Here is a 20,516-nt window from a genome sequence, read left to right on the forward strand (position 1 = left end):
GGATATTCAGAGTTGTTGATATGCAAATTGTACTTGCTCCGTTGCAGAGAAAAAGTGGAAATTTGAAGAGCAGTGGAGAGTAAGTGTGTGAGGTGTGTGTGTGTAGCCACGGAAGGAAGCTGTAGCGAGTCGCCCTCGTCCATCAACATCGAATTTAGAATTGGCATGCATTTCTCACCTCTTGTGAGACACCACCTTCACTCTTAGTCACTCGATTGTGCGAAACACATTGGAAACACCCATTAACCAGTTTAAGTTGCTGAAAATTTAGAAAGTTGGTTAATTTTATTTTATCGATTCTAAGTGTTTGGTAAAGTGTGCGCGTGAAGACATTAGTGTTCTCTGTATTCAAGACAATTTATATTATTTGTAAAATCTAAGTGTATATAAATCGTGCTAGTACTAAGGAAGTGGTGAGGTTGGACGCAGATACGTGGCAGTGGAGAGGCGGGAACACTGTCACACAAATTGAAATTACAGTGTCTTGCCCTTCACACAAAATGTAATTATATTGTGATTAACTAAATATCACAATGAAGAGTAGTGACAGCAACTCTCTGATCAGTGTCTGGTATAGATAGTTACTGACGACAACGGACGTCTTTAATACGTTTATTGGTAGTCAAAATCTAGCTAACACAAGTGTTGTCAAGTTTCCTGAACATATCGGTGTTCGTTTTCGTTTCCTGTGACCTGAGAATGTAACATATCAAGCTGTAAATAGTTTTGTAATACCAGCACGTGTTGTGTAAACGTTGTTTGTACATCAGTGTCATTTTGAAAACTTAACAGAAACCTTTGTTCATCGTCTTGATGTTGTGACTGTAAACGTTTTGGTGTTTGTAAGCTCATTTATGCTTGGGAAACACACTGAGTTACTGAGTTCTTATGCAAAGTTTTAATCACACTAATGTAATAATTAGATCACTACTTTATGGAAGTAAAACAAAAAAAGCAATTTGCTTTAAGGAACGATGAAATACAGAAAGTGACAAAATGTGTAGAAAATCTAACGAAGTTATCAAATTCACACAAATTAAGAGCAAGTTTCTTCTTAATAATAACCAGTACGACACCCAGAAATGAAATTTTCAACTAGGAAAAGTGTTTCAGTGTCATCCAGGGCGCTTGTCCTGGTGTGGGTGTTGGTGACGGCTGTGAAAGGTCAGGCGAGCTCCCAAGCGTCGCCCCCGGCCGAGTCCGGAAGGTCTGGCACGCCTCCACCAGTGGTCCTTGTACATGATTTAGACCATCGTCCATCCTATACAAACAACCCTCAGAGTCCAGAAATACGTGAAGAGACACTGAGGCCACTAAACAAAAGGGTTCCCTATTTGTACACTGCAGGTGCTTCTCAGATTTCTCACGTCCGTTCTCAAAGAAACGTCAAAAGCATTTTCCCGAGTAGTGGTAGTACGCGGCTGGAACAGCCGCCTTATAATACTTTGAAAGCTGATGTTGGAGGTCGACATCAGAGTGAGGCTAATTATTACCAGTTTTCTAAACAACATGAACCTGCGGTGCAACGAAAAACTCTGATAACTGAAAACGAAAACCGATATAAAGGACCACAAAAATTATCACAGGACAGAATAACATACTCGAGTCTTGCGGAGTTACTTAGGATACCAGTGGTAACACTGCCTCCTTCACAAAGTGTGATCGGAAGTACCCGCGCCCACGTACCCAAAGGGCGGCGCCAGATGTTGGCGCCAACCGGAATTAAACTAACTCCGCCCCTCAGGTTACTCTTAAACAACGAACCTTCCAGTCCGCTCCCGCCCTCCACCTCGCGCAAGTTCTCCACCGCCTCACCCCTCATCTCTGAGGACGACGAAGTAGTTCATCACACAAACGAATCAACTAAGAGGAATAAACGAGAATTTATGAAGAAAGTAAATCTACTACACAAATACTTCGAAATAGAGAAATTAGAAAGACATAATGATTTCAGAATCTCGGAAAATGGTCAGAATAATAGAAGAAACACAAGGGAGATCATAGATGACTATCTCGAATCACAACACGGTCGACGCCGCCCTGAAAATACGTTTTCTAATGCTGACACCACTGTGGGACTGTGGGCTGTGCTAGGGAGCGGTACTTCCACGCTATCAACTCGAGACGACACTCTCTATTCTACCCCAGCTATGGACAGAGGTGATCCCATAATAACAAGCGCTGAGAGATCAAACACGAACAATGCTAACCCACCTAATCCAATACAAACAGATAGGTCACCTGAGAGAGAAATGACAGAAAATGGTCCTTCCTTGACAGTAAACACAGACCACAGCACAAGAACGGGAAGTGTCCATCACTCGTTGACAGCGACGCACACAAATAGTCACACTAGCACAATTACGGACGAAGATGACCATCCAAGAAAAACAGAAGATAGTGATAAGAGCCTTAATATAATCCTGGACAAAGATGCTTACCTCCATGTAACAGATGAAAGGGACCACCTTAGTAAAACATCAGGTCTAGATGGCCTACTTGATACAAGGAAGGACAGAGTTGACAAACTTGACCCAACACAGTATGAAGATGACACTCTTGGCGCAACTCACTATGAAGATAATACCCATAGTTCAACACACTATAAAGATGACTTCTTTGGCACGTCCCACTATGAAGATGACATTCGTGGTCCAACACACTACGAATATAACTTCTCGGGTGAAGTTATAGACGAAGATGACTATTCTGGTGCAACCACAGAGAGGGATGTCTTTGGTACAACCACAGACAGAAATGACCTCCCTGATACAGCCTCAGGGGACGGTGACTACCCCAGAACAACTACGGACCAGAGTGGCCTCCCAGGTACGCACACGGACGGTGACAATTACACGGGTATAACAGCGGACGAGCATTTCGAGAGAGGAAGATATCCGACTGGTCAGGATGAGTCGGACGTCCTGGGGATGAAGAGGAATGAACACGAACACACCATAAAAGTTGAAGACGGAGATAAGGTGGAGAAACTATGCAAAAAAATTAAAGTTCTTTTTGATTTTCTCGACACAAATCACACCAGCTTGGATTTCAGTGACAAAAATTTCGATATTTCGAAACTAGAGTACGAAAAACACGTGATAATGCTCCGAAAGGAATTTGAACGACTCGGATTATATGAAGAAGAGTATAAGAACGGCGACTCATTCTTGCCAGAAACGACGATGTCCAAGCAAAACGAGTATCCATTAGCATCAAAGGTTTCAGACTACAAGGACTGGCCAGAGTCAGGAGACCTACAGATCCCAGCAGGACCGTCAGCGACCCCTCCTGCCTCCCCAGACGTGGAACTCTGGCTTAAAGACAAAGATGGCAGGACAGTCGAGGGGAAGCTCTTGCCCGCCCTTCAATATTCAGGTTAGTCCTCTCCTAGCGGCTCGGCCCGTGTTTCTCTCTCTCACTGCCCTCATAGAAACCTGTTTTTGTTTCTGTGGGAAGACATCCTGCTCGACTCTTAGCCTCTTAATGCTGTCTGGGTAATGTTGACATTAATTAGTGCTCTGCTCTCTCCTGCTTTCTTATTATTATCTTTATGACATAATTTGCTAAATTAGGTTAATGCTGGAGTTGTTTTCAATGTTGGCGTGAATATACTGAACGCGACGTCATAATTTAGTAGCCCGTTTTATCAGTTAGTTAATTTTCTACTGGTAAACATTTTTGTTTCGGGAAATGGGTCAGAATTCAATCGTTTCGACACAAAAATGTTTAGGTGAATCTGTTGATGTTTAACGCTTTTCTAATTCAAACATGTTAGGCCATTTTGTCACTGCTGCTTAACATCGCTTGAAAATGTACTAATATACACAATCCTGTCAACCTCAATAGTTCCTTAGGAGTACAGGTAAGTATGGATAAACAAAAATCGAGGTGTTAAGTTCAGCCTGCTATGGGACCTGATGAAGTTGGTGAGTTGGCAGGACAGAAGGCTTCTGCTGCCCGAAACTCAAATAGAGTTTTGAGCAGACCCCAACGATACTCTACCGTGTCGCCATGGTAACTTTCTTTGTCCCAAAATATCTACCCAGTAGAATTTACCTTTTGTATTATTAATACACACACTCATACACCGGACCCCTAGTTCGATTCCCAGCTGAGACAGAAACAATTGGGTAGAGTTTCTTTCACATGATGTTTCCATTTACCTAGAAGTAAATTGGTACCTGGGAGTAAGTGAAGTATTGCGGGTTGCATCCTGGGGATGTGCGAGTGCGTGACTCAGAGAGAGAGAGAGAGAGAGAGAGAGAGAGAGAGAGAGAGAGAGAGAGAGAGAGGGAAATATATGTAGCAGATATAACAAATATAGATTAGAAGTTAGTACAATAGACGCAGACGGATAGAAGGCGGGGTCCAAGAACTAACAGCTCGATCCTGCAGGCACAAATAGTAAATACACATACACACACACGCACACTAGGGGGTCTAGTAGCTGAGCGGACTGCTCGCAGGACTCGCAATTCTGTGGCCCGGGTTCGATTCCCAGACCAGGCAGTAATAAATGGGCAAAGTTTCTTTCACCCTGATGCCCCTGTTACCTAGCAGTAAATAGGTACCTGGGAGTTAGACAGGAAAAAATAGTAGTTAGTATCAGTTGATTGACAGTTGAGAAGCGGGCCGAAAGAGCAGAGCTCAACCCCCGCAAAAACAAATAGGTGAATACCAACCCATTCTCGCACTTGCTATAGTCAATATTGGCTTATTTAATAAGTGCATATGTGACATACTAATTGATTGTGAATATTTTAGTTTACCTTGAAAAGCTTCATAGAAAACACCGACCTCACCTAACCTTCTTAGTATGTTAAGATAAGCATCTTATTGCTTCTTATTTACAATTATTACTTAACCTATTACATTCACCACACACACACACACACACACACACACACAGTACAGTGTTAAGAGTCGGAGCAGCAAGACACCAGTGGAGATATCGACCCGAAACACATGTAGCTGGCAGCACGACTCTCCCTTGTCACTGTACTCAGCGCTCACTGCTGTAACACTCCCGTTGTTCTTCACTGTAACACTCCCGTTGTTCTTCACTGTAACACCAGCTTATTAGGAGACGTTTTTCCTGTAATTACACAGTTACAGCCCCGCTCCTGTGCCAGGTAAGTCCATTACGGGTTCACCATAGCCCGTGCTACTTAGAACTTTTGGTTCCCAGTAGCCGAGTCTAAAAGAACGACAAGAAGCCTCCAGGTAGAGCACATCTTTTTTCTTCCAATATAGGACAAAAGTGAACGTTTTTCTTCCAATATGAGACAAAAGTGAACGTTTTTCTTCCAATATGGGACAAAAGTGAATGTTTTTCTTCCAATATAGGACAAAAAGTGAACGTTTTTCTTCCAATATGGGACAAAAGTGAACGTTTTTCTTCCAATATAGGACAAAAGTGAACGTTTTTCTTCCAATATAGGACAAAAGTGAATGTTTTTCTTCCAATATAGGACAAAAAGTGAACGTTTTTCTTCCAATATGGGACAAAAGTGAACGTTTTTCTTCCAATATAGGACAAAAGTGAACGTTTTTCTTCCAATATAGGACAAAAGTGAACGTTTTTCTTCCAATATAGGACAAAAGTGAACGTTTTTCTTCCAATATAGGACAAAAGTGAACGTTTTTCTTCCAATATGGGACAAAAGTGAACGTTTTTCTTCCAATATAGGACAAAAAATGAACGTTTCCTCCTCGTCTCCATACAAACCAGCAGATAACGTTTTTATTCCCATACAGGGTATTAGTGAACGTTTTTCCCCTCAGCCTCATACAAGACAACGGTGAACGTTTGTAACAGAGTAACAGTGAACTCTCTTCTCCTGTACTTCACACGAGGGAACGTTAATGCACACTCACTAACGGACAACAGTAAGCGTGGCCTTCCCTCCCCCACCAACCCACAAAACAGATCAACAGTTAACGGGGGAGAAGTGTATGATAAATAGTTAATTTTCTCCTTGTGTTACCGCTCATGTTAGGTTGAAGACCTTAGGTGTTTGATGAAGTAATTACCTGCTGTGACAGTGGGGTGTGGGGGGGGGGGCGTGGGGGTGAGTGTGGGCGTGGGGGTGTGAGTGTGTGGGTGTGGGGGTGTGCGTGTGGGGGTGTGAGTGTGCGTGTGGGGTGTGAGTGTGAGTGACAGTGAGGTGTGACAGTGGGGTGTGAGCGTGACAGTGGGGGTGTAAGCGTGACAGTGGGGGTGTAAGCGTGACAGTGGGGTGTGAGAGTGACAGTGGGGTGTGAGAGTGACAGTTGGGTGTGAGAGTGACAGTGGGGGTGTAAGCGTGACAGTGGGGGTGCGAGCGTGACAGTGGGGTGTGAGAGTGACAGTGGGGGTGTAAGCGTGACAGTGGGGTGTAAGCGTGACAGTGGGGTGTGAGAGTGACAGTGGGGGTGTAAGCGTGACAGTGGGATGTGAGAGTGACAGTGGGGTGTAAGCGTGACAGTGGGGTGTAAGCGTGACAGTGGGGGTGTAAGCGTGACAGTGGGGTGTAAGCGTGACAGTGGGGGTGTAAGCGTGACAGTGGGGTGTAAGCGTGACAGTGGGGGTGTAAGCGTGACAGTGGGGGTGTAAGCGTGACAGTGGGGGTGTAAGCGTGACAGTGGGGTGTGAGAGTGACAGTGGGGGTGTAAGCGTGACAGTGGGGGTGTAAGCGTGACAGTGGGGGTGTAAGCGTGACAGTGGGGGTGTAAGCGTGACAGTGGGGGTGTAAGTGTTCATGAACCAGCTTCTCACTGACACTATTACGGACCGTTCACGCCAAGGGTCCTTAACCATACCCATTACTGTGAACTGGTTCCCCACCTCACCATTGGCTAAGGATATTCAAAACTAAGCAAAATATATTATACTAGAAGTTAAGAATGATTAAAAAAACGTGAAATTTTTCAACCGGTGTAATCAAACAACCCGTTCTCGCACTTGCTTATATTCAATATTGGCTTATTAATAAGTGCATATGTGACATACTAATTTATTGTGAATATTTTAGTTTACCTTGAAAAGCTTAATAGAAAACACCGACCTAACCTAACCTTCTTAGTATGTTAAGATAAGTATCTTATTGCTTCTTAATTAATGAAAACATTGCGATAAAATGCAATTAAATAAAGGAAATATCCAAGAAATGTTTACAGATTATAAGTGTCCATTAATGTTGGAACATCACATGAATGAACTATCAGATCATGACTCCGCACAAATATTTTGGTGGTAAACACTTTTAAATAATTATTGGCAACCAACCACCACATGGTAAAGATTTTCCAGTTATTTATCAAAGTTATATTGCCAGAGAATTAACCTACACTCGGGTCTGTGCACTTTCGTTAAGACAATATGAGTCACAAGTATTACTGCCTGATATCTTAGGCACATCCTAACAATGCAATTCAAAGATTACTGACAACTAATCTACTTAACCTATCCTAACCTGTCAGTAATTCATGTTTATAATATAATAATTTTAATTGGAATAAACCAATATGGAAATAACGAAATTTACTCATTGTTAGGCAAATTAGTCGTTGTATACTATGCCAAGTAGTGAGGCTCTGGCTATTAACAGGCCATTGGGTGTGTTCAATGTTCTTGCTTCTACTGTTTCTCTCTTGGTTCCGGGTCTTGAAGAGGGTAGAATGTAATTATGTGTTAATTGGCTATCAACAACCAATTAACACATAATTACATTCTACCTACTCCAAGACCCCAAACCAACACAGAAACAGGAAGATAGAACACACACAATGGCTTATTAATACCCATTATGCCATTGATACACTTGTTCGTCTCACTCATTTACTGTATCACTTCACCCAAAGCGAGTATAAGTATTGGCAAAGTATGGAAAATTTGTCTTTGAAAATGTAAGGAGTGCCTTGCGAAACGCTTCCCGAGGCGTCAGACAATATAGTGTGAAAATGAACTTTGAAGAGTTAATTTTCCAACTTTCCTCGACGGTGAAGAAAAACATAGGAAATTTTGAGAAGATTCGTGTTAGAACCATTAATCTTACCCTTTCGGTCATATTTAATAATATATGTTTACAAGAAAGACTGCTACTAAAATATACTAATATATATATATATATATATATATATATATATATATATATATATATATATATATATATATATATATATATATATATAACTGAAAACTCACACCCCAGAAGTGACTCGAACCCATACTGCCAGGAGCAACGCAACTGGTATGTACAAGACACCTTAATCCACTTGACCATCACGACCGGACAAAAGGAAGTGATAGCCGAAGCTATTTGAACCATATATATAATATATATATATATATATATATATATATATATATATATATATATATATATATATATATATATGTCGTACCTAGTAGCCAGAACGCACTTCTTAGCCTAGTATGCAAGGCCCGATTTGCCTAATAAGCTAAGTTTTCATGAATTAATTGTTTTCGACTACCTAACCTACCTAACCTAACTTTTTCGGCTACCTCACCTAACCTAACCTATAGAGATAGGTTAGGTTAGGTTAGGTAGGGTTTGTTAGGTTCGGTCATATATCTACGTTAATTTTAACTCCAATAAAAAAATTGACCTCATACATAATGAAATGGGTAGCTTTATCATTTCATAAGAAAAAAATTAGAGAAAATATATTAATTCAGGAAAACTTGGCTTATTAGGCAAATCGGGCCTTGCATAGTAGGCTGAGAAGTGCGTTCTGGCTACTAGGTACGACATTATATATATATATATATATATATATATATATATATATATATATATATATATATATATATATATATATAAGGAAGCCTTCTTGGCTGTTTTATATTCATGTGAGGGATTTACCTTGGTGGGGGCGCATGCATGTGTTGGAGGTGGAGTGTTGTGGTGTGGCGGGGGGATTTATGCAGCTGCCTCCACCTGCAGCGTGCCTGGGGAGCTGCGTCCCTCTGGCTGGATGCGGCTCTCACCTCTCTCTCTCTCTCTTACCTTTTGACTCTTATTTTTTATTTTTTTTTAGTTGTGAAAGCACATGCACCCCTTCATGAGATTTGATATTTTGTGTATATATATATATAATATATATATATATATATATATATATATATATATATATATATATATATATATATATATACTCAGTTTCATTGTGGTTCAATTGCATATTTATTCTTATAAGAGATTATACCTGTTGGTTGCAAGAGTTCGATCCCCGATGGAGGTGGAAACAAAAATGGGTATAGTTTCTATCATCCTAATGCTCCTGTTACCTAGCAGTAAATAGGTACCTGGGAGCTAGACAGCTAATACGGACTGCTTCCTGGGTAACAAAAAGGAGGCCTGCTCGAGGACCGGGCCGCGGGGATGCTAACCCCGAAATCATCTCAAGATAACCTCAAGATATGTAGGACTGTCTATAAGAGTGTGTGTCTGTCCAAGGTTGGAGGCCACACGCTCCGGGACTTGCCTCGCCCAACTTTGCAAGGTGAATGGTTTGGAGTATGAGACCGACATAGGCTGCTCATAGGTCATCAGAATTCGAGAGGGAACAGTGTGCCATGATCATTCTGACTCCCATGACTGATTTTGCACTGCCTGCCAGCTATGTCAGGCTAAATATTTGTTTAATATGTAGCCTGGTAGAAGAATATGCGATGCATTAGGACTACCCTTTTTAAAAGGGGGCACAACTTGGGACAATCTAACGCACCCTTTCCTGCACTGGTCAGAGCTAGGTCTTCCTTGCTGTTCGGGTAGGTGGCATCCCTTCACTTTGGCTCCGAGACCCAAACTTAAACAAAAATGCTTGCACATGGGCACCAACACCCCTTCTCGAACACAGGCTCGTAGCCTGGCGACCAGGCTCCCAAATCGAGCGGTGATGGAAGTTTGGGGTCTTAGCTACGATGGACCCAAACTCGGCTCCGTCTTTGGGTCACCCACGTGATCCTTTCATGCCATTTCCATGGCGGGGTTAAACACCAGGTCTCCAGATGTGACTGCTTTGTCACTTGGAGTGGATCCACCTTTAGTTGAAACAACTCTGCCTTTAACCCCCCCTTCTGAATGGGGGATCATTACGCCATACTTGAAATCAAACACATGATTTCCTCAACAACTGATACATACCATGATTTATTTGGCCCGGATGTGTAGCTTGGCTCTATGAATACTTACGTCACTGTTAACCCTTCCCAGACTGGCATTCGTTGCGGTCCCTTCTGTGGAGACAGTGTCCCGCCTAGTTCCTTTGTCCTGCAGTGTTGAGACCACAGAATAGGCCTCCAAAAGTGTCCAATTAAACGCCAGGATCAGCACCGTTATTCTCCCACACTGTTGCCGCTGGGGATGAGGAACTTCGACTCCCTTGAGGATAATAATTATATCCTCGAGACCCAAGGTGATTTTGTCCTTCAGGCTGATGCTTCCACTCAACGCCTCCTCGCTGTTGTCGTCAGTCCCGTAGTGTAGTCAAGATCACTTGTGATGGTAGCACCCTTCCGTCTTCCATAATTCTTGCTGGTGCACATGTTTCATTCAGGAATTCGTCCCCTCTCCATGCCTCTGGAACAGGTGCTGGAAATCTACATCTTTCATCGAAGTAAGGCACCAGGTCTAACGTTTAACTCTTTTTCTGACATGACATGTTCTTGTGATGCGTCGCATTACTCCAGCCGCCTTCCCTTCAGTTCTTCAACCGTTTTCAAGCCTTAAACCCCGGGATCACCAGCTCCCCTTCTTCCTCTCGCCTATGATCTGGACCCGAGGCTGTTCCTCAAGTATCACCGACCAGCATTATTTACTCTTTCTTTCCAGTCTTCTACCTTCCATATATGTGTCACTTCCCCCACCTCTTCTTTCTTCTATATCCATTGTCATTTCCTTCGACTCCCGGCTCCGTATTCTCCCTCAGCACTTCCCTCTGACGTTTGACCCTCCCTGCCAATGTTCATCCTCCTAGCCATCTTTTTATAGTCCGTTTTCATTCTCCCTTCCCTCTATAGACTGTGTTGCGTACCATATTGCTACTGGCACGCCTGTGTCTCATATGCAGAAACGTAAACCTGGTTTCTCTCGCTCTTTCCCCAGCAGGTACGAAGGCCTCGGTCCTTCCCATAGCTCCCTCTCCTTCATTGTTCCTGGATCAGACCTCATCAGTGTCGCAGTGTCGACTCACCATCCTATAAAACTTCCCATCACTATTATGTCTACTGTTGATGGTGCCCCTGCTCCAGGACATGCAGCTGTTTCTGTCCTTTCTCACCCCATTACCACCTTCCTCACTGACGGCTCGTTTATGTTCCTCACCACCATTCTCTCCACACAGTCGGCATTGCGGGATTTACTTATGCCACCCCAATCTTCATTTCGCTGAACCTGGTCTTGATTTACGCTAGTGTCCTGCATATTTTTTTTTTGCCCAAGATTTTTCTCTTTCTGTTTACTTTTATTACTGTTCTTCACTAATTTAATTCTTCAGTGTACGTGGTTTTTATGCCAATTTGAATAAACTCCAGTTTCTGATCTTACAATTTTCACCACTTTGCATGGTGATGGCAGTTCTTCTCAGTTGCTGGCACCAGTCAAGTGCCAGGATGGGAACTGTCAGGGGAAAGCACCAAGTCATTACGACTATATAGCACTGGGAAGGGGTCAGGATAAGGGTTTGGGATGGGACGGGGAATGGAATGGTGCCCAACCACTTGGACGGCCGGGGATTGAACGCCGACCTGCATGACGCGAGACCGTCGCTCTACCGTCCAGCCCAAGTGGTTGGACTCAAGTGCCAGGAACTGATGCTTGGTGCTTGTCCTGGTCACTTCTGCAGTTATTTCCTTTCCTTAAGCTTTTGCTGGAACTCTCAACTCTACTTCACTCTTGAACCAGAACGATGTTCCCTTTGACCCCCATTTCTCCAGCCTAACGTTCCTTCCACTACCACCCGTATCTTTGAGAACAAATGGTATACAATTAGTTCCATTTATCTTACCCACCTATACAACTTTCTCTTCGCAATCTTAAACATCTCTTAGATTCATTACTGGAGTCTGTTCTAACTTTGATTTTAACTGTGGGCACGCTTTCTGGGGTGGTGCTCTGACAAATACTATGCTCATCTTTCACAACCTTTCTGTCTCTCTTCTCGGTTGACTCTCCTGAGTTCTATCAAGCCGACTCAAATAAACTCGCGCACTCGTAATTTTCCCTTTATTGATCTTTCTGCTCCTCTTCCATTAATATAGACCTGACTTGTGAAATCCTCGATGACCTCCATAAGTGAACATTTCTCCATTCTTGTAACCCTCTTTTTCTTGCACCCTCCTCTCTCTCTCTCTGTCTCTGTCTCTGTCTCTGTCTCTCTCTCTCTCTCTCTCTCTCTCTCTCTCTCTCTCTCTCTCTCTCTCTCTCTCTCTCTCTCTCTCTCTCTCTCTCTCTCTGTCTCTCTCTCTCTCTCTCTCTGTCTCTCTCTCTCTCTCTCTCTCTCTCTCTCTCTCTCTCTCTCTCTCTCTCTCTCTCTCTCTCTGTCTCTCTCTCTCTCTCTCTCTCTCTCTCTCTCTCTCTCTCTCTGTCTCTCTCTCTCTCTCTCTCTCTCTCTCTCTCTCTCTCTCTCTCTCTCTCTCTCTCTCTCTCTCTCTCTCTCTCTCTCTCTCTCTCTCAGTGGCAGCTTGTTAAGGTGACCTGGAATCTTTTCACCCTCTACGATGCTCTGTACCAGTCCATCTGATCTGCCTCTTCCTCACTCCCTCCTTCCTTTACATGACACCTTATTAGATGTTGCCCTTCACTTTGTTCTCTTCTACATTCATTGGTCGCAAATGAACTGGGTTAGCACTTTTCAGCTGTTAGGTCCAGTACTCATCTTCCCCCTGGTTTCCTTACAAGAAAAGCTGGAAGAGTCTCACCAGTTGGACTTTTACACTCACCTCCAACTCTGAACTCTAATCCGCACGAGCTCTCACTCTGCAGCTCTACGGAGGCGTGTCCGGACATTTACTGTGAGATGCTTCATCGTCCTCCTCTGTGCACCTGTCTGTATTACCTGAAGATCTATAACTGTATATGGACGGCGAACTCAACCCCTGTGAGAAACCTTGCAATACCATATTACTCGGTTCTGAATTACTATTTGGCCACATGGTAAATTTTAAAGCATTGATGACGGTAAAATTGTCAAAAGAATGCTATCATATTTTGTATGTAATTAGCTGTAATAGGAGACTGCTGGGAAATGGTATGCGAGAATGATATATATATATATATATATATATATATATATATATATATATATATATATATATATATATATATTTTTTTTTTTTTTTTGGTACCACCTCTGGTGCCAATGTGGGGACCCATAGCCTCGGAGAAGAAAATAAAAAGTATTCAGAGGAGACCTTGTGGTTTCTCACTGAACACTAATATTATCTTCTCCTACCACCCCCATTCTTTTGTATGTACACATATATATTTACTCTATTTGAACTTTGTTACAAAAAAGGAGTTACATATGGGTTACAAAGATGGTTATCATAGGTTGTCGAGTTCCTCCAGCTCCTCAGATGGCGGGCAGGAACCCTGGATGCAGTGCGCATTTCCCCTCTGTATCGCCACACTGAGGCGCTGGAAATATATATACACATATATAATATGCGAACAAGCTTGAATGGTCCCCAGGACTATATGCAACTGAAAACTCACACACCAGAAGTGACTCGAACCCATACTGCCAGGAGCAACGCAACTGGTATGTACAGGACGCCTTAATTCACTTGACCATCACGACCGGACAAAAACTGATGGTAGCCAAGGCTATTTAGCCCATCAGCCCGCCGGCACTCTGATGGTAATCTTGGGCATAGCATTTTATCAAATCACCTCATTCTTTGGGGCACACGTGAGGAACACAAATGCGAACAAGCCTGAATGGTCCCCAGGACTATATATATATATATATATATATATATATATATATATATATATATATATATATATATATATATATATATATATAAATATAATATATCGTTGTGATATGAACAGGTATATATGCCATAAGAGGATGGTGTGAGTCTGAAGTTACAAGATCAACACAGACAACATGAACTATGGTCTCCCTGGGAACAAGGGGACCTGAACCAGCCAATTACCTGAGGACAGCATTTGTCACGTGCCATGTTTGACGCGGTGAGTGACACCTGACCAATTATATTCCCGGACACAAGAGTTACCAACGGGCTCACCATAGCCCGTGCTACTTGGAAGGTTTTGTTCCGGGTAGCAAATCTTAAACAACAACAACAACAAGAGGAATGGAGCTTGAAGTAGTCTCACTGGGAAAGAACGGCGTCTTCATCTACTTGTAGTGACCTTGGTAGTGTCCGTAACTACCTTTGGTAGTTATCTCACAGTAACAATCTTTGGTAGTTATCTCACAGTAACAATCTTTGGCTGTTATCTCACAGTAACAATCTTTGGCTGTTATCTCACAGTAACAATCTTTGGCTGTTATCTCACAGTAACAATCTTTGGCTGTTATCTCACAGTAACAACCTTTGCAGTTATCACATCCTAACAACCTTGGTCATTATATATATATATATATTATATATATATATATATATATATATATATATATATATATATATATATATATATATATATATATATATATATAATGCATTTATATATATATTTAAATCCAAATTTAAATATGTATCCAGGCTGTTGGATTCCAGATTATGCGAGCGATTATTAAACAAGAAATTTGCAATCAAATGATTGTACCCTTTAGGTATACTGAGGCTTATCCTTGTTCCCCAGGTATACTGAGGCTTATCTTTGTTCCCCAGGTATACTGAGCATTGATATATATATATATATATATATATATATATATATATATATATATATATATATATATATATATATATATATATGTCGTACCTAGTAGCCAGAACTCACTTCTCAGCCTACTATGCAAGGCCCGATTTGCCTAATAAGCCAAGTTTTCCTGAATTAATATATTTTCTCTATTTTTTTTCTTATGAAATGATAAAGCTACCCATTTCATTATGTATGAGGTAATTTTTTTTTTATTGGATTTAAAATTAACGTAGATATATGATCGAACCTAACCAACCCTACCTAACCTAACCTAACCTATCTTTATAGGTAATGTTAGGTTAGGTAGCCAAAAAAAGCTAGGTTAGGTTAGGTTAGGTAGGTTAGGTAGACGAAAAAACATTAATTCATGAAAACTTGGCTTATTAGGCAAATTGGGCCTTGCATAGTAGGCTGAGAAGTGTGTTCTGGCTACTAGGTACGACATATATATATATATATATATATATATATAATATATATATGTCGTACCTAGTAGCCAGAACGCACTTCTCAGCCTGCTATGCAAGGCCTGATTTGGCTAATAAGCCAAGTTTTCATGAATTAATTGTTTTTCGACTACCTAACCTACCTAACCTAACCTAACCTAACTTTTTCTGCCACCTAACCTAACCCAACCTATTAAGATAGGTTAGGTTAGGTTAGGTAGGGTTGGTTAGGTTCGGTCATATATCTACGTTAATTTTAGCTCATATAAAAAAAAATTGACCTCATACATAATGAAATGGGTAGCTTTATCATTTCATAAGAAAAAAATTAGAGAAAATATATTAATTCATGAAAACTTGGCTTATTAGGCAAATCGGGCCTTGCATATTAGGCTGAGAAGTGCGTTCTGGCTATTAGGTACGACATATATATATATATATATATATATATATATATATATATATATATATATATATATATATATATAGCAAGAATAACTACCGGGAAAATGGGAAATAGTTTGTGCTTCGTCTCTCTGGATCTTTTCAGAAAAAAGGTGTTTTTTTCTGACAAGTACCGAGAGGGAGGCGAGGCTTAAACTATTTTCCATTTTCCTGTAGTTATTCTTGCAGTCCAATGTCACGTGACCTGTGACATTACTGCATATATATATATATATGCACACATATATATAAATATATACTGCACATATCTTCCATTTTGGTTTTAAGCAGAACGTGAGCAATATATCCATTAATAACCCGACCCACACATACATAAGAGTGAAAGTAAGAAGGTGAGGGTGCGACCCGCGACCCGTGGCGGGTGAGGGAGCGACATGTGGCGGGTGAGGGGAGCAACCTACACGAGGGGAGAGGTAGTGAGGTGAAGGTGCGTAAATAAAGGAAGAAACCTGCACAAAGGACGCCTCCCCTCTCTGCTTTCTTTGGCCTTTATCCCCTCACTACTTCTCTCCCCTCACGTAATATTACTACCACGTCTCTCCGCGTCTGTATATATATATATATATATATATATATATATATATATATATATATATATATATATATATAATATATATTCATAAAACACAACAGCATTGTGACTTATTATTTTTCTTATGTATATTTTCCATTCTACGTAAATATCTTCTATCATCTTGAGGGTGAAGACACACTACCTCACATGATCTTTCCATTTGTATTGTTCGACACATCGTCAGCAGTGTGACATGTTTAGGAGTACAGTGTTGAACTGACACAACTATACTGAACAGACAAGGTTGTTGTTCTGATTCAGCAACTCTGAACTAAAAGTTCCAAGTAGCACGGGCTATGGTTGATACCTGGTTGATGGGGTTCTTCTACTCCCGAGGCCAGGCTTGACTTGTGAGCCAATGGTGAGCCCGTTGTGGACTTGCCTGGCACATGAGCGGGGCTGTAACTTACAAGATTGATTGGTGAAGATTAAGCCACCCAAGAGGTTGCATGGACATGAATAGCCCATGTGGTAGACTCATGTGGCTACCTGTATGTGGTATTTATTTATTTTTTGTAAATGTTTACTGTGTGCTGAGGTCGCATGTAATTGTCAGGCTGCTATCGCGGGGGAGGATACTGCTTGACAGTATTTATGAGGGTGTCCAGCTGCTGGACACCTTTTTTGACCAGAAGAGTGGCTGTGTTGATGGCTTCAGGGTGGTTACTCTGAGGTTCAGGGACTCTTAAAGCTCTTCTAAGGTCGTTGGTTGCTTCACAACATGGTCAAGCGGTTAAGGTACCATGTACCCCCAGTTGCGTTGTGCTCCTGGTGGCCTGGGTTCGAGTCACTTCTGGGGTGTTGGAGTTTTCAGTCGCATATTTGCTTGGGGACTATTCACGCATATATATATATTATATATATATACCCTAAAAGATGCGTTTCATTGACCCTTGTGAACATTATCAAAGACAAAGTTTGGATGGTTACAAGTTGTTCTGCAGCCGGATACAAAGCCGGGGAGGAGAGGAAGGAAGTTAGGCTTATCGACGTCATCCTATGCCAATGCCTGATATTATGCATGATGCAACCCACAACAGCCGCCAAATTACCTGGTTACTGTTTAAAGAGTGGAGAAGAGAGTCGAGTAAAATAAACTTTCACAGATGCCTCATCCCGCCTGGGAGTCGAACTCGGGTCCAGTCGGTTGGGAGCCGCCTACGCACCTACAGATCACTATAGAATATATGGAAATAAGGCTTGGTATGCCTTACACAAATATGCCGTGTGTGTTTATATGTTATAATTACACATTCCATGTTTCAAAGCCACACATGGGCTCCCACATTTTCGGAATATCACTGTGACCGTAATTTTTGGGAGTACTTTCCAAATTGTTTAGTCAAATATTATTCAGCGGTAACTCAGGCTTCACTGAAGCTCACGTGACAGTGGTGACCATGGTCACGTGACAGTGGTGTCCGTGGTCACGTGACAGTGGTGACCATGGTCACGTGACAGTGGGGTCCATGGTCACGTGACAGTGGTGACTATGGTCACGTGACAGTGGGGTGCATGGTCACGTGACAGTGGTGACCTTGGTCACGTGACAGTGGTGACCATGGTCACGTGACAGTGGTGACCATGGTCACGTGACAGTGGGGTCCATGGTCACGTGACAGTGGTGACCGTGGTCACGTGACAGTAGTGACCATGGTCACCTGACAGTGGTGTCCGTGGTCACGTGACAGTGGTGACCATGGTCACGTGACAGTGGTGACCATGGTCACGTGACAGTGGTGACCATGGTCACGTGACAGTGGTGACCATGGTCACGTGACAGTGTTGACCATGGTCACGTGACAGTGGTGACCGTGGTCACGTGACAGTGGTGACCTTGGTCACGTGACAGTGGTGACCATGGTCACGTGACAGTGGTGACCATGGTCACGTGACAGTGGTGACCATGGTCACGTGACAGTGGTGACCATGGTCACGTGACAGTGGTGACCATGGTCACGTGACAGTGGTGACCATGGTCACGTGACAGTGGTGACCATGGTCACGTGACAGTGGTGACCATGGTCACGTGACAGTGGTGACCATGGTCACGTGACAGTGGTGTCCGTGGTCACGTGACAGTGGTGACCATGGTCACGTGACAGTGGTGTCCGTGGTCACGTGACAGTGGTAACCCACGTCACGTGACCATGGTCACGTGACAGTGGTGACCATGGTCACGTGACAGTGGTGACCATGGTCACGTGACAGTGGTGACCATGGTCACGTGACAGTGGTGACCATGGTCACGTGACAGTGGTGACCATGGTCACGTGACAGTGGTGACCATGGTCACGTGACAGTGGTGTCCGTGGTCACGTGACAGTGGTGACCATGGTCACGTGACAGTGGTGTCCGTGGTCACGTGACAGTGGTAACCCACGTCACGTGACCATGGTCACGTGACAGTGGTGACCATGGTCACGTGACAGTGGTGACCATGGTCACGTGATAGTGGTGTCCGTGGTCACGTGACAGTGGTGACCATGGTCACGTGACAGTGGTGACCATGGTCACGTGACAGTGGTGACCATGGTCACGTGACAGTGGTGACCATGGTCACGTGACAGTGGTGACCATGGTCACGTGACAGTGGTGACCATGGTCACGTGACAGTGGTGACCATGGTCACGTGACAGTGGTGTCCGTGGTCACGTGACAGTGGTGACCATGGTCACGTGACAGTGGTGTCCGTGGTCACGTGACAGTGGTAACCCACGTCACGTGACAGTGGTGACCATGGTCACGTGACAGTGGTGACCATGGTCACGTGACAGTGGTGACCATGGTCACGTGACAGTGGTGACCATGGTCACGTGACAGTGGTGACCATGGTCACGTGACAGTGGTGACCATGGTCACGTGACAGTGGTGACCATGGTCACGTGACAGTGGTGTCCGTGGTCACGTGACAGTGGTAACCCACGTCACGTGACCATGGTCACGTGACAGTGGTGACCATGGTCACGTGACAGTGGTGACCATGGTCACGTGACAGTGGTGACCATGGTCACGTGACAGTGGTGTCCGTGGTCACGTGACAGTGGTAACCCACGTCACGTGACCATGGTCACGTGACAGTGGTGACCATGGTCACGTGACAGTGGTGACCATGGTCACGTGACAGTGGTGACCATGGTCACGTGACAGTGGTGACCATGGTCACGTGACAGTGGTGTCCGTGGTCACGTGACAGTGGTAACCCACGTCACGTGACCATGGTCACGTGACAGTGGTGACCATGGTCACGTGACAGTGGTGACCATGGTCACGTGACAGTGGTGACCATGGTCACGTGACAGTGGTGTCCATGGTCACGTGACAGTGGTGACCATGGTCACGTGACAGTGGTGACCATGGTCACGTGACAGTGGTGACCATGGTCACGTGACAGTGGTGACCATGGTCACGTGACAGTGGTGACCATGCTCACGTGACAGTGGTAACCCACGTCACGTGACACCACAATTGTTGTCATATCGACACTGTTTTATTTATTTATTGCGGTTTTATTAAATAAATTTTTCTTGCAATTACCAGTTTTTTCATAGTTGTCATAATGGGGATCCGGTCGGCCGAGCGGACAGCACGCTGTACTTGTGATCCTGTGGTCCTGGGTTCGATCCCAGGCGCCGGCGAGAAACAATGGGCAGAGTTTCTTTCACCCTATGCCCCTGTTACCTAGCAGTAAAATAGGTACCTGGGTGTTAGTCAGCTGTCACGGGCTGCTTCCTGGGGGTGGAGGCCTGGTCGAGGACCGGGCCGCTGGGACACTAAAGCCCCGAAATCATCTCAAGATAGATTAAGATGATCTGCACGTTATCAAGATAAAGAGTTATGTTACGTGACTCACAAACACAAACTATTATTTAATTAGTTGTTATTGCACCACTTTTAGTGTGTTTGTTCTGGCGGACTTGGACTAGCCTCATCTCTATAATACCTCGACAACCTTACGGTATCTGATGATTTTATCATGCTTTAATGTTGGGTGTTGATTCTGCCTAGACTACCTCTTTCCTTTCATCTACTACACCCACGGAACAGATACTTTCTTATGTCTTTACCCACCTGTAACCTCTCGTTCTGCTTTATGTTAATTTCTAACATTTTGTTTCTATT

The 20,516-nt window shown here is 43.3% G+C and overlaps 1 protein-coding gene across 1 annotated transcript in view; it reads left to right on the top strand.

Moving 5' to 3' along the window:
- LOC123767476 (uncharacterized) overlaps positions 1-20,516 on the top strand; it is a 376,092-nt gene that overhangs the window by 7,114 nt on the left and 348,462 nt on the right. Inside the window, exon 2 of the mRNA XM_069313182.1 lies at positions 48-3,378. Coding sequence (XP_069169283.1) covers positions 1,083-3,378 — 2,296 coding nt within the window. The 5' untranslated portion in view covers positions 48-1,082. The remainder of the gene's footprint in view (positions 1-47; positions 3,379-20,516) is intronic.

The sequence above is a fragment of the Procambarus clarkii genome, chromosome 74 (assembly GCF_040958095.1).
Source record: "Procambarus clarkii isolate CNS0578487 chromosome 74, FALCON_Pclarkii_2.0, whole genome shotgun sequence".
In the NCBI taxonomy this organism is placed as follows: domain Eukaryota; kingdom Metazoa; phylum Arthropoda; class Malacostraca; order Decapoda; family Cambaridae; genus Procambarus; species Procambarus clarkii.